This window comes from Sitophilus oryzae, unplaced genomic scaffold (assembly GCF_002938485.1).
Source record: "Sitophilus oryzae breed Bouriz unplaced genomic scaffold, Soryzae_2.0 scaffold_1974_pilon_pilon, whole genome shotgun sequence".
In the NCBI taxonomy this organism is placed as follows: Eukaryota; Metazoa; Arthropoda; class Insecta; order Coleoptera; family Curculionidae; genus Sitophilus; species Sitophilus oryzae.
Genome location: NW_022146695.1, coordinates 2,111,120 through 2,127,397, shown reverse-complemented (window position 1 = coordinate 2,127,397; position 16,278 = coordinate 2,111,120). Strand labels below are relative to the sequence as shown.

Sequence of the window (16,278 nt, the reverse complement as noted above, 5' to 3'; positions counted from 1 at the left end):
CGCAATTTTCTTCTTTCCCCCTATTGGGCTTTTCTTTAAATGTTTTCTTTCAGTGTTCTTTCCTTCGACACTAAAAAAGGGGGAGAAGATTTATACCAAAGTGTGGGAGCATGTCTCCGAATTTGAAATTGTGTGAAAATATTTTATGGGTCGTAAAGGAAAATAATGTGTCCCATTGCTAAAGCCGACATTTTGTTCAGTTTTTTTATAACTACTTATAATATTAAATGTTTAAGAAATACCATTTCATACAGGGTCCGGCAATATTGTGTCGGGCATTTGAAGCTCCTACAATAAAAAACTTGAGAATTTTGTTTAAATGCAAACCTAAAGTATGTATTAGGATGTATTTCAGGAAAATATTTTAACTACTATAGCACAGATTAGGTATCCTATAAGTATACAGATAAAAATCTGGTCCCTAATCATGGTACGAAAATTGTTTTTTATGACGATGTGCAAACGAGTAAAATTTCCTGTGCGCAAAAATAAACTCGCGTAAAATAACAATAAACAGCGTAATAGAGAGATATCGCTAAACCGAATAGCGTGCATGGACGTTAATAAGGCCAGGTGTTATTTCCTTTACCTGAGGTGGTATTAACTCTCTTCATTTATAGTTATCGGATCGGAAAGAATTCTGTTCGTCGCGTCCGCTATTTAAACTTAACCTAACTTTGAATTTAAAACTTTGAAATTGTTTTGTTTACTAGGTATTTTAAAACTAAAGGGCTAAAGTGCTTATTTCCAGTGCTTTATTGTTCAACGTCTGCCAATGGGTTTAGGGCAACAAGCAACAAATTCTCTTAGAAGGGCTAAGTCGTCATATGCTGTAAACCTAAGTCTCTTTATAGCTTCTTTAATATTGGAAGAGGTGGAATCCATATTTTGGGCCATATTTATTTAATTAAAACTAATCCCAGCTACTTAAATATCAAATTACGTAATAAAACTAAAGTAATAATTCAAAACAATTCAAATATAACCTAAAATAAAAGATCTCGCCGGCCGGCTCCGGTTGTCAAATACCCACACATGCCCATTTAAGCAATTTTTAAACGTTATTTAGAAATAGCGATTGATGTAATTGATCCGCAAATTACGTCAGGCGGTAACGTTATTAGCGGGTGTTGCGTTAAAAATTTACTCGCGCATATCGTAACCATAATAAGGTACGCGTAAATACTGCATGACGCTATTCGGTTTTCCGATATCTCTCTAATAACTGTGCCGGGTAGGCGCTGTGCACAATTTTACAGGCCATAAGTGGGCGTGCTATGTGCGCAAACTTAAGAAAAAACAAAGTTTATAATCTGTATAATCTGTGGCTATAGGGTGAGGGGACTCAAAAATGTGTGAGTGGATTGGGATGATTTTTGGATGGAACACCCTGTATGTTATTGCAAATTTGTTTCAGAGATATTAATAAAAAGATCTGTCCTGAAATCGAAACTATATTAGGTATTTATTTTAGATGGTCTGTTTTTGCTTTGCGATAAATATGAAAATCGTAAATCATACAGGGTGTTCAAAATTACGGCAAACTTCTAAAATATAAAATAATTTTTCTTCGTTTTTTTAATTAAACACCCTGTATATTATTTTTTCAATCGATGAAAAATTAAAAAATTCCATCAAAAATGTTGATATATTGTAAATATAAAAAAATATTCATTTTTTAATTCTCCATCTAATAAAAAAATAATGAAAAACACCGTTTAAATTTTTGAATTTATAGTTATTGCTAAAAATGCGTTTTTGCTGCTCCATTAAACATTTTTGTAACATAATATTTATTATTAAAAAAATAATGTAAAAAATAGATTTGGATACGCACTATTTTTTATTAAATGTAAAAACTTTTTAGCAAAAAAAATATTTGATATATATTTTTAATATTATGACAGGAATCAAAAATTTTGAAATTCATTTGTTTGAAACAATACCTGCTATCAATATAGATAGAACTTTTGGGTTGGTAAAATTTATGTCAGAGTTTTAAATTTTCAGTTGAAAATATAATATCTTGATAATATCTCAATATTAGATTAGTATGTAATGGTAGATTAAATTAAAAGGAACAAAACAAAACCGAAAAAAATTCAGTGGTTCTCAATATTTCAAAAATAAATGTAGTTTTTAAGTTTACCAAGTAAAATAACTCGGCAATTTTCGACTATTTTTTTCAAAAATCAAAACGCGTTTCTACATGGTAATATTTCGTTTTCATTTTGTGATAGATGGTTATTATTAATTTTGATTAACGTTACCCTGTATAACGTTAATCAAAATTAATAATAACCATCCCAGAAATAAGTACAGATATTTTAACTGGTAGTATATTTCGACCCCAGAAACATGCCTATGAGGATTTTTTGCGAAAAAGATGTCGAAAATCTTAAATTTTTCTTGAAATTTTCCGGGAAATTTTAAAAAACTTTTTAGTACCACTTGTTTATTCGCCTGAGATTTCTCTACGGTGTATCTAAACCTTGCAGTGTTGCCACCTCCTACGTTATCCACATCCTACATATTTCTATATTTATAAATTCACAGCAATTTTAAATTTCTACACATAAAATTAGGTATGTTAATTTTAATCTTTTATCAGTGCCTATTACTAAGAGTTCTAGAAAAAATTGCAAATTGTGGAGTCTGTTATTTTATCAGTTATTATAATAGCATGTACCAGTAAAGTAACACAGTGAAGTGTATTTAAGTTAAGTGTGTAACGAAAAAGAGAACTGTCACAGCTACATCGATCTGTCATAAGTATTTTTTTAATGTTGTTGTTAAGTTTTTTCTTTTAATTTATTTTGTGTAATAATAACACCATCTTAATAATGTAATGCATCTCTGCAGTCTCCGCTAATCTCCTCAGGTGGTGTGATTTTCTGATTTATTTTTAAACATATACTTTCTTGATTATGCGGCAACGTAGGGCGTCAAATTATCTGAGACCCGGGTAATTAGATGGTGTTGGTGATATCTGCCGGCGGTTCTCAAAATGTTGCCATTATTTTTTTTAATTTTCAAAGGTATAACTCGGTTATTTTCAATTTATTTTATAAATGGTAAAGAGAAAATATGTTCCGTTTGGACAGATCTACCACTCCTACAAATATCTGCACTTATTTCTGGAACACCCTGTATATTTTTCTATTTTAAAATGTTGAAGAAGCACATCATTTATAATCGTATAGCACTAATCTAAATAAATTTTGTGCTTTTTTAACCATATTAAAACGATGATCCATACACAGAAGACATATTGTACAAACATATACGGTAGGTTGTAAAATATATAAACACTAAATTATAATCTCCATTTTTTTACACAAAAACAAATAGCTTCCAAGACCACTTCGGCCCGAGGGCGTATTTTCTATCTAGTCAATGACAAATAGTGTCAGATTCTCGCGATAAAGCCTGAAAATGAGAAAATAAGACACAGAGGACTGGAAGGAACGTAAATGACCCAAAAGTCTTCAGAGAGTATTCCAGATAAAACCCACTGAGATTCGTCTACTGGGATAAAGATAGAATAGGAAATGAAACGAGAAAAAATATATCGTTTTAGGACTATTTTTCAAAAGAAGTGAATCATTTACAGACAAGTATTTGTTTAGGATGGCGGTTTGAACTGTCCGATAACATATGCTACCATTACGTTATTTTTTCTTTTCTTTGTCTATTTAAATGTGAAATTTTTCTGGAAAGTGCTAAAGGGTATTTTATTTGTATTTGTTTATTTAAAAAAAATATGCATAAAGTATGTAAATATGATAAAAATTAGGGGTGAATGAGTTTTTAAAAAATAAGACTTTTTTGCCTACAAAGTGATATGGTTATACAGGGTGGGTCTTATTTTCAGTGCTGGTAATATAACATGATTTTATCCATTTACAATTTTCCTTTTGTAAAATTTTCTTGATACGCCTGTGTTCCACAATGTCCATGTTTGTTTTATTTGTAATTTTAATGACGTAAATTTTTATGAATTTATTTGTAATGTATGACATTTTTCTATGATTTGTATATTTGTTTTTGTGCTTTTTTGTTTTGTAAATGCTTTGTCGATGAAGCTATTTTGGCTTTTTGTACAACAAAGCGTTGTTTATTATTATTATTATTATTAATTAATTTTTACTCAGCTGCTACTGATTTAAACTAAAATAAACTTAATTTTGAAAAATATTAATAAATATTTATAAAAATAATATGGACACGAAGGGCAGGTAATTTTTTTTCGTTATTTTTATTATTTCACAAATTTTATATAAATTTTATCCCGGCTCATGCTTTTAACAAAATAAATTTATTAAATACTCATTATTATTTTATTATTTTCCAGGTGTGTTTTGTATTCCATAAATATATAATATATAAATTCCATATTAAAAAAAAAGAAAATTTGGTTTTATTATTAAATTTATTGATACAGACCAATTTAATTCCCGTTTAAAATTACTTAGCATCGAGAATATTAAAATATATATTTAATTTTATTGCCTAGGGAGAAAAATAAAAAAATAATATTTAAAGCTGGGGTCTAGGTTTAAAAAAACTTATAATAAAATAAAATTACGAAACTAGCCACGTATTTAAGAAAAAAAAAACAGCGTCGTAATGGCTTGGAAATGAATATCATAATATAATTAAAACAAGTTAAATATAGGTACATTTATGGCTATTTTATTTTTTAATATAGCTTAATTATTTTATTGATTTTTTGCTTGGGACATTTTTTTGCTATTTAATCAAAATAATTAAATTAGAAAATCAATTTTCGATTATGAGAACCATTTTCAAGTTTTCTTTGAAATATTCTTGTGCTTTTCCAATTCTGAAAGCTTTCTATTACCTAAAGGTATTGAAATTTAATCTATTTATCAATTTTCACATGCATATAGTTGCATTCTATTATCCTATTATGATCGTCTTTTGTAATGTACTATAATATAAGTATACTCCTATTGGAAAATTATGTGCTATACCTTTATTTTACAAATTTTTAAACATATTTTTACGGTATGTGTTTCCTCAATTTTTTAATCACATATAGCAAAATTTAGAGATTTTAAGATACAACAATTAAATAAAAAAACTGTAAATGACAAATGAAATAATGAAATTTGACTAGAATAATAAATTCAAAAATTTGCGAACGTTTTATTTTTATATACAGGGTGAATCTCAAATAAGTGTAAATATTTTCAGGGCTCGATAAAAGAAACATATTTTCTCTTTACCGTTTTTCAAATAAATTCAAAATAACCGGGTTATTCAAGTTTGAAAGTAAAACAAAAAAGATTCATTTTTATAAAATTTTGAGAGCCAACGGATTTTTTTTCTGTATTTGCTATTTGCATCCCTTCTAGTGCCGTAAGCATAGAGTAAAGCGTATCCCTGATAATATGAGAGATTAAATATATAGGAAATTTTTTAAAAAATGTACGATTTTCAACATCTTTTTGTAAAAAAAACTCATAAGCGTGTTTCAGGGGTATAAAAATATTTGCAATAATAATGTAGTTTTCAGAATTTGTAATATTTAATAATTTAAAAATAATTGTTCAGTCAAATTTATTTTGTATTACTTACCATGTTATTTTGGTCTATTTTTGAAATAATAACATGGCGTAGGTCACTACTAAAGCACAAGATAAAACACTATTTCTGAATTAGAACTGAAATATTTTATCTAATCAACAGGATTAATCTCATAAGTCTGCTTACTCATTTTTATCACAATAATTATTAATAAAAATACGAATATTAATATAGTATATTGCTATCTTTATTATCATAAGATAACAATAGACCAGAAACATAGGGTAAAAAATAGACTAATCTATATTCGATACCAATTAAACTTTTATTTACGTAATCGAGGGCGCGGTTTCTAAATTCATTGATGCCAACCAAATATAGTATTTGACTATATTGCTAGTAAGGAACAGAAATTGAAGCCAAATTTTTGAGATGGATCTATACAAAATCCACAAAGTCGGTCCTTTTCGTTCAACGGCTTTGAACTACGCAAGCGTGAAAAGTTCTTCGCGATTAGTTGATTTATTTTATACTAACCAATAGAAGTAGTTTTCTATCTACCATGTAAATCAATTTAGGGTCTGACTATTCGCGCCTTTACTTATAAATTTAAATTTAATCTCTGACATATTTAAACAAAAACAAGAAACTGATAGATTATCTATATTTCATGAATATCTAAACAGGTTGCAGGGCCTTAGACTGTTGGCCGTCTGGAGCAAGCCCGAAATAATGCGAATAAATTAGAAAAACTTCTCTGTCCGGTTGCCACTGAAACCGGCAGCGTTATTAAGATTCTTATGGAGAAGTAAATATTTGGAAAGTTTCCAATCAGATCGTGAATTTTTAAATATTTTAGTGTTTGTTTTGGACAACTGAAGTTTTCGGCATTATCTGGTGGTATAATGTTTCTCGGAAGAAGAACGGTTTTCGGAAGAATACCGGCATATGGAGGCTGAAGAACAAGCGGGATTTAGAGCTGGTAGATCCACGGTCGACCATTTATTTACACTAACACAGATAATTGAGAAAAAGGTGACAAGAAATCAAGAAATACATCTCCTCTACGTAGACCTCAAGAAAGCCCTCGAGAAAACGAATATCAGCATAACATTAATTAAGGCTGTCCAAGAACTTTATAAGAACAACACTAGCCAAGTAAAGAAAGGACAAACTGTATCAAAGGGATTCAGCATGAACAAAGGTCTTAAACAGGGCTGCTGTCTATCGCCCACACTGTTTAAAATCTATTTGGAACAAGCTCTGAAAACGTGGAAAAGGAAGTGTGAACAGATGGGGATACCATTAAACACCTCGATACTTTACACTCTTTGTTTCGCTGATGATCAAATAATACTAGCTCAAGACTACGAGAATCTGGAATATATGACCCCCAAACTAATTGAAGAGTATAACAAGTGGGGGCTGGAGGTAAACCTTAAGAAGACGGAATATATGTGTATCGGCGGCAAACAACAGAACATAATCCTAGAACAGCAACAGCAAGAAATAAAACACTGCCAAAAATATAAATATCTTGGCATGCACATTACCAACGATGGTAGCCTTGATGAAGAAATTAAGTGCAGAAACAACCAAGGAAGACAAGCAATTAGACAACTCAACAGTATTTTATGGGATAAGGCCGTATCAAAAGAAAACAAACACAAAATTTATAACAACATAGTTAAGAGTATCATTAGTTATGGTAGTGAAGTATGGCCTTTGAAAGAAAGAAACCTTAAGTTACTCGAAGCTACAGAAATGGACTTTTGGAGGCGCGCGGCCGGAAAATCGAAACTGGATAGAGTTAGAAATGAAAGAATTCAAAACATCATGGGCGTTAAACACCGAATATCAGAGAACATCAAAATTAACCAACTCAGGTGGTACGGGCACGTACAAAGAATGGAAAAGAACAGAATCCCGAAAAAAATACTCAATAGGACACCACAAGGCAAACGCAAGAGAGGGAGACCTAGATGGAGTTGGAGAGAAGGAATAGACGGGGACATCAGAACAAGAGGAATAGACGAAAACCTCTGGACAGACAGAGACCAATGGAGACTGGAAATCAGAAGACGTCGAAGAACGTTATAAACTGATTTGTATATATATATAATGTTTCTCTCGGTCCGTTAAATAGAGATGAAGATCCATACTATGCTTTGTTATTTCCTCTCGGTTGATATTCCTGAGAACAGTGAAGTCGTATAAAAACGAAAAATAGTCCGAGTGAGCTTTTAACAGGTCAAACCTTACCTGGAGAGCCTCATGGATTGTATCCAGGACAACAAAGAAAAATTCGATTTTAAACTTTCCTGTGGATCTAAAATTGGATCATCCACTGATCCATACAAAAACTGTCTAGTTTTTTTTTTCTGGGACGAGCTCTAATGTCATTAGTAAAACCTGCTTCAATTTCCAGCTCTTCTGCCAGCTCTGCAGCATCCACTAATATTTCTCTAAAATGGTCGTCAGTCCTTATTTTGACAAAATAGTCATCGATAGCTTTTAGAGCTTTTGTGGACTCAATGATGTCGAGTTTCTCATTCTGAAGCAGTTTACTAGTTGCATTTATACTGTTAGAAATTTCGTACCGAAAATTACCATTTTTACAAAATGTAGTACTGACGTACCGAATTTGGTCAAAATGTACCGAATTCAGTACAATTGTGCTCCTCTGCTCCACCCCTCAGGACGGCCCTGCAGGTTGAAATAATGCCATACCTAGACAAAAATAATGTATTATATGTTATTTTTAGTGAGTTTAGTTTAAAATAGTGCGCGGGCAGGTAACAGCGTTCAGCGATGAAGTAGACGAATCTATATAGATATAATCTACGAACAGATAGAGGGTCGTTTAATTTGGAGCGTGCGCACAAAAATCCTGTTGAACCAAAAGGATAGGCAACATATCCGTCGCTGGGTAAACTTACTGGAATGACTGAATTTCCCGCTTGGAATTCAGGTGGTAGCTATTTCCTGACATTATCATTCATTTTGACACTTTAGTTTTGTATTACGAGTTTTTGGTTTAAATTATGTTTAACTAGATTGTGTTGTGATCTTTTTTGTTGGGCTTGACATCGTTAAAATTATCATCGATTCTCATTTCTGTAGCGGCGTCAGTAGAATACCAATATCAGTATTAGTATTCTTAAGAAAAGAAATTGGTTTTCAAATAGTTACTAACATAACAGTCAATAAGATAAGTAATAAAACTGATCTGTTTTGACTATACAGGGTGGGCCACTGAAAACTTACAATGGCTATAATTTTTAAACAAAAAAAGATATCAAAAAATAAAAAACCGTTTCTATAATATCGAGGGGGAATACATATGACGTATTTTTTGATCCACCCCGACCTACCCCTAAGGCGGCACCACTACTCACTTGAAAATCTTAAATGGCAACACCTCACTTGTGGCGCCTTTTTGGAAAGCCCATGAAAAATGCTAAACGATGATCATAAAGTTTTTAGGGTGAAATTGAAAAACTACCCCTTACACGAAAAATTAGGTGGACATTAATGAGAAAAGTGATTTTTTCAGCATAAGTTAAAATTGGGACCCAGCTAAATGAGGTTTTTAACTACCCCGACCCACCCCTAGGTGCCACCCCCTCACTTCTAACCTCAAGATAGCGATACCCCACTTGTGACACCTCTTTGGAAAGCGTATAAAAAATGCTGAACGACTGTCATAAAAAAGAACGAAAAAAATAGAGCCTAAAAATAAAACAAAAATGTCAAAACGTGTCAAAATCAATAGAATGAATTATTTTTGTATCCATGAACCATTGCGAGAGAAAAAATCTGGTACAAAGAAATCTATTATAACTCTTAATGAAGACCTCATACACTTTCAGCAAGATGGAGCCCCTTCGCATTATTTTATTGTCACAAGGCGGTGGTTGGATAAATATTATCCGAGGCAATGGATTGACAGAAGGGGTCTAATCGAGTGGCCGCCAAGGTCACCTGATCTCACTCCTTTAGACTTTTCCTTGTGGGGTTACACTAAATCTATAGTCTAGAAGACAAAACCAGGTTCGATGCAAGAATTGCGGCAGAGGAGAACTGAAGCATGTCGAAATATTCCGAGAGAAACTTTTCAAAAAGTGAGAGAAGAATTTGAAAATCGTTTGTATTTTTGTATGGAACAAAACGGCTGTCATTTTGAGCAATTATTAAAATAAATTATCATTTTAAATTTCTTTCAAATTGTCACACCTACATTTCTTGTCACTAACCAGTAATTAAGTTGATGTCTGTATGACCATCTTTTAGCAATTTCAATTAGCTTTCCAAAGAAGTGTCACAAGTGGGGTATAGATATCTTGAGATTAGAAGTGAGGGGGTGCCACCTAGGGGTGGGTTGGGGTGGTTTGAAAAATACTTCATTTAGCTGGGTCCGAATTTGTAACTTATGCTGAAAAAATCACCTTTTTTATTAATGTCCACTTAATTGTTCGTGTAAGGGTAGTTTTTCAATTTCACCCTAAAAACTTTATGATCATCATTTAGCATTTTTTATGAGCTTTCCAAAAAGACGCCACAAGTGGGGTGTTGCCATTTATGATTTTCAAGTGAGTAGGAATGCCTCCTAAGGGGTAGGTCGGGATGGTTCAAAAAATACGTCATGTATTCCCCCTCGATATTATAGAAACGGTATTTTTTATTTTTTTGGTATCTTTTTTGGTTTAAAAATTATAGCCATTGTAAGTTTTCAGTGGCCCACCCTGTATATATTTCCATTATTAAATTAGTATCATTATACATTATGCTATAGTGGCAATGTATTTAAATATAGTTATGAATGGTCTGTCAATGTTACTATAATACGCCGTTATATAAGAAAGAACAATGGATACGTCTCGCCTGCGATGAAAAAACGAAGAAAAAGACACAGAAAAAATCCGAAATACGAGTGACCGGTTGGAATGAATACCAAGTGCGATCGGAGCGTCGAAAAATCGGTGTCAATGTCGAACGAAAGCCGGGCGTGGGTCCGCAATTTCATTTAAAACGGTCGGTTTCGTCGGGATTCGAACCGAATACCAATCGATATTAACTAATCGAAACGGCCTTAATGGCTAAACGACGCGTAGACTCATCTTTTGTCTTTTTTTTTAATCGTTTGTTTGTGTAAAATCTGCCGAGCAAATCAGAAGATTTCGACCGACGCGGCGACGGCTTCCAAAAAATTGCCGATAATAAATGACAGATACACAAATGTTACTGTCATGTATCCTCTAGCCGGGCAGACTATACATTCTTTTAATAAAAACTACACACAAATTTCCGATTTAAGTTTCATTCAGAACCGCAAAATTACTGGAATAAATTAGTGGTTTCAGTTATAATTTCTAAAAATTAATAGAATATCCTAGCAACAGCTTGCGATAGTCAGTTGTATCCATAGAGAAAGCCTAATGGTTAGCTTATAAAACTTTTATTTCTAACCAAAATTTCTCTTGACGAATGATGATCAAAGGCCAAAATGACATTACTCGCAAATTTTAAAATATAATTAGTTGCAAAAGTTAATAAAGCTTCATTCAGAACCTCGCAATTAGGGGAATAAATTAGTGGTTTCAATTACACTTTATACTTTTTAGTTTACGATCATTCACAATGTCTAAAAAACACAAATAAAATTAACAGAATATCCTAGCAACAGCTTGCGGTAATCACTTGTATCCATGGTACAAAGAATACAAGGTATGATCGATAGCGGCTCCAATTTCGTTCAGTTCGCGCATACCACCTGTGACGTCACTAGGAAAATAATGAAATAAATAAAAAATAAAGAAAGTTGACAGTTTGACAGGAGATCTGCATTTTTTGGGGTTATGGTATGGTTAAGAATTGTTTATTTTTAAGACTTTTTAGTTCGTTTAATTTAATAATTACTAAAACCAGCAGTTTCAAAAATATATTTAAAAATAATAATTATCTATTAACATGGATTTGGACCATAATAGGTAAGAATACTAAATTTATTTCTATATTCGGTATAAAATTGTTTATTAGGTTTTTAGTTTGCGATGTTTATGGTAAATAATTTTTATGTTCATTGCCTCTGAATTCACATGAGGACAGAGATGAGGATATCTATGGAAAAGTAACCACAAGAGGAATTGTTACATCATTTAAAAAATGTTGGGAATTATATTGTTTCCCATCTAAAAATAGAAAATGCCAATGCAGATGAATGTATTGTAATTGTGATAGAAGTAATTCCAAGGGTGAAGTTTATTATAATTAGTGATCTGGTGCTTCTTTTTATATGTAGATGTTTCAGGTTTTGAGAATAAATCGGTTGAACGAAACCCAAAATTTAGAGGAAGTATTTGCATACCCAGAATATGCCCATCAAGGATTATATAGCTCAAATTTCCTTTGATCGTAGGCAATTATTCAATGCAAATTAACTTTTTAAGTGACTAAAATATTAAATAGTTTACAATATGGTATATCACTGTAAAAATATATTACTTTTAGGTACAATTAGGGCCAGATACATTTACAAAAAGTAGAATATTATTTTATATTAAATGAGGTATTGTACCAACAATCAATTTATATTAATACCGCAGATTAAAAAATAACAGAATAAATAGTTCTTTCTTTTATACTACAAAAATAAACTATAGAATACAACAGTATTAAAAAAAAGTTATGTCTCGCCGAGATTCGAACTCCGGTCCCTCGCTTCCTAGCCCAACTTCTTACGCACTGCTCCACAGTAACTTGCTTAGCGATAATTCAATGACGGTATATAAACAAAAAAACAGGTTTATAACAATACCTTCACGATTTGAACTGGCGCGCGGAGCGTGCTGACCAATAGCGCCTGTTATCACCTGTGACGTAGCGACCAACCTGCGCAATATCATACCTTGTATTCTTTGTACCATGACTTGTATCCATAGAGAGAGCCTAATATTTAGCTTATAAAACAATAAACTTTTGATTTCTAACGACATTTCCTCTTGACGGAAGATAATCAAAGGCCAAAATGACATTCCTCGCAAATTTTGAAGTATAATTAGTGAAAAAGTTAAAAGTTTGCCAACTTTTTCCACTAACTGAAAATTTCTACCACTAATTTTAACGTTCTGAATGGTTACATTCAAATTAGAGGAACAAACTACTACGCTAATAGAAACCACCAATTTATTCCATTAATTGCGAGGTTCTGAATGAGGCTTAAAAGTTTGTTAATTTTTTCTACTAATTGAAAATTACTATAACTAATTTTGACGTTTTGAATGCTAACAGCTAACATTGTCTCAATGTCTCTGTTAACTCTTTCCACTGAACCTTGGACTTTGAAATTCAACTTTAAAATCAAAACATTCAAAGTAATTACGTTCGTATTAAAATTAAAGAAAAACAGAGAAACACGAAACAAAAGTTTGCAATCATTTAAAAGATAATAATTCTATTATAGTTGTATCTTTTATAGACAAATATTTAATTTAGAATTATTTTAGACAAATATTTAAACTTTATATAATATATCAATAAAATTAGCCTTTACTTGCTAGATTTTTAAAATTGTCATGGTAACAAAATTCTTTATTTGAAACTATAATAATAAAATTATTAATTTTTGAATAGCTCTACTTAAGAAATCGGAAGGTTTAGGTATAGGAATATGACACGTCGAACGTACCATGGTCGTGAATAATCCTGTATATGTTTTATTGAATGTGGTAGACAATGATTCAGTCAATTTTGGACTTGTTATCAAGTGTGAACTTTTAAAATATTTTCCTTAAATTTAGAAGCTTTCGAAAAAGTATGGCATACGGGACTACTTCACAAGATTAAAAATTATCTTTCCATGTCGTACTTTCCGCTATTGAAATCCTACCTAAATGGTAGAGAGTTTAGAGTGAGAATAAGTGAGGATGTATCTGCAAATTAGAACATAAATGCAGGTGTTCTACAAGATAGTTTACTAAGGATCACTACTCTATGTCCTTTATACAACAGACTTTCTCACAAACAATAAAACAACAAGGGCTACTTTTGCAGATGTCACAGTAATTATGGCTGTCAAAAAAAAGCCGAAAACCGCTTCCTTGATAGTAGAGGACATCTAAATATAAAAGAGGCATGGTTGCGTGATTGGAAAATAAAACTGAATCAAAATTGGTCCAAATAACTCTTAATTTAAATCCAGCCCTCCAATATACAGTATACTTAAACAACACACTAATTCCGCAATTTTCCTTTACCGAGTACTTAGGTATGCACTTGGATACTAAGCTTACGTGGAAAGAACACATAGTAAAGAAACGTAAGCAAATAGATTTAAAAATAAAATACTTATATTGGTTAATAGGAAAAAGATCTAAACTATATCGCTAGAGAATAAACTTCTTTTGTACAAAACCATAATAATACCTATTTGGACATATGGGCCAGAACTCTGGGGATGCGTTTGTAAATCAAATATAGCCTTAACACAAAGGAACCACTCCAAAATTCTACGGATGATAACAGGTGCACCATGGTATGTCTCCAGTCATACTCTACATATAATAATAATAGCTCCCGTATATAGCGTTTAACGCCTTGGGAGTAGCAAGGTACAGCTTGCCATACTAGAGCCGTTCGGTATACAAGGAAGGTAATGTGGCTAGCACTACGCTTCAACCGCCTATTACTACCTCAGGATTGTGAATCCCAAGTACTCATTTAAGGCTGAGACGACCTAGGTACCCAAACTATTTTTATTTTAATAAAAATAGTCGGCTGCTGCAATGCCGGGTGAGGGAATCGAACCCACTACCTCGAGATTGGTAGACGAGAGCCTGTACCTCTACGCCACCGGGCACCTGTCATACTCTACATGAAGACTTAAATATTCCATACGTCAAAGAAGTCATCCAAACTCGGAGCAAAAAACATTTCAATAGACTACATGATCACACTAATACTTTACTTCAGCCTCTACTTGAACCAGTACCTACAAGGAGACTTAAAAGACAAAGGCCATCTGATTTGAAATAATATTAATGAGGATTTTTCCCTGGAGAAGACCTCATCACGTTAACTGGAGCGTCATTGCTCTCAAGTCATCAAATTAGCTCATAGAATTTCTTTGTAATTATTCTGATTGCTAATAAATCATAATAAAAAAAAATTAGAAAACCGCTGTTTGTTCCTTTCTCAAAATTTAATCTACTACCGATGTTGTCATATTATCAAGATAATAGGTACTGAAAATTCCACACCTGTAATTTTTAACCAATCAAAACGGGCAACGGATAAATTTTAGTGAACATTTTTTCGTTGTGGGCACCCAACAGCGAATTATACTGGAAATTTTTTGACGTTTATAATGACAGAATATCTTTTTGAGAGTCTGGTTTTTATTTGTTTACATGATAATTTTGATACATTTCAATTACAAAGCTGAGATGAAAGTTTGTAAACTGCTTCCATACCCTTGACTTCGATTTCCTAGTATTCGCGGGTGTCAACTGCTTCATCTCCTGGCGAATATTTTCTTTGCTTTCATGACCGAAGCGAAACATTTTTTTTAAGCCGTGCCGCTTGACAGCTTCGAAACTGAAATAGTTTTTAGTTAGTTGTCATAGTAACTAACTAATCAATTCGACCAAAAATCGAAAAATACATTTTAATTATTTGATTTTCAAACACAATTTGGTGTGGAATTTTCTTACCGAATACCACTAGAGGTCAAATTATTTCCGGACATTTTTTTAGTGGTATTACTAGTGAAAATTGAAAAAAAATCTGAAAAATCATTTTTTTTTCACAAGAAAAACCCATAGACATATTTCTGGAGTAGAAATATACCACACTTAAAAATATTTGCACTTATTTAATACTCGTCCACTCATCCTGTATAGTTTATGTAATAAAAATTTTGTTTCAATATACGCGGTTTCAATTTACACTGTTTTTTCATATAATATAACCCCGCGATATAAACTTTGTTCAGAACACTGTATGTAGCAAGCCAGAAGAAAAAATGTATCAAAATATATAGATAACTCTCCTAGGGTGGTTTGAACTGTATTCCGAAAACTTCGGTAGAATATTCTGCAGATAAAAATAAGTAAAAAAGTTCGTATAAATGTATGTCCTAAAATTCTTAGTTTTTGAGATATAGGGTGTAGAAATTTCATTTCAAGTAAGTTAATATTTGGATGAAAATTGGTGTATGGGAGTTTTTTGACATAATTTTTTTATGTCAATATGACTCCTACTTGTAGAGGGCGCCACCTACATATTTTTTAACTGGTTTAAAGAGTAATAAATTTTCTTCCGTTCCTGTATAATGCTACTGAGTAAAAACTATACATTTACGACATTTTTTATGCAAAAAATGTCTCTGGGTTAAAATCGCTAAGAGTAATGGTTCTCGAGGTATTTGGAATCGAAATTATCAATACCTGTCATCATTGATATAATTTAAATATCCTGACATAGAGTTATTAGACTTAATCATAAATTTGAAATGGTTTTGTGTCAAAAGTTCAACAGAAGCTGTTTTATCATCATTTTTTTGAAAATAAATAATGACGTATTGACTATTTCCATTCTAAATATCTTAGATACATTTTTTAATTAAAAAATCACGAAAATGTATATTTTTTTACTCAGTAGTTCAAACTGTTCTTCAAAACAGTTAAAATACATGTAAGTGGGGCTCCCTACAAATATGAGTCATAT

At 31.9% G+C, this 16,278-nt stretch overlaps 1 protein-coding gene across 10 annotated transcripts in view; it reads right to left on the bottom strand.

Annotated features, from left to right (window-relative positions):
* Positions 1–16,278, bottom strand: part of LOC115883641 (disks large 1 tumor suppressor protein) — a 1,010,644-nt gene that overhangs the window by 249,309 nt on the left and 745,057 nt on the right. The window contains exon 1 of one of the 10 annotated variants that reach the window (XM_030902029.1): positions 5,605–5,658. The exons of the other annotated variants lie outside the window; for them this stretch is intronic. Coding sequence (XP_030757889.1) covers positions 5,605–5,607 — 3 coding nt within the window. The 5' untranslated portion in view covers positions 5,608–5,658. Of the gene's footprint in view, positions 1–5,604; positions 5,659–16,278 lie in introns of those variants that run through there. 10 annotated transcript variants of the gene reach the window in all.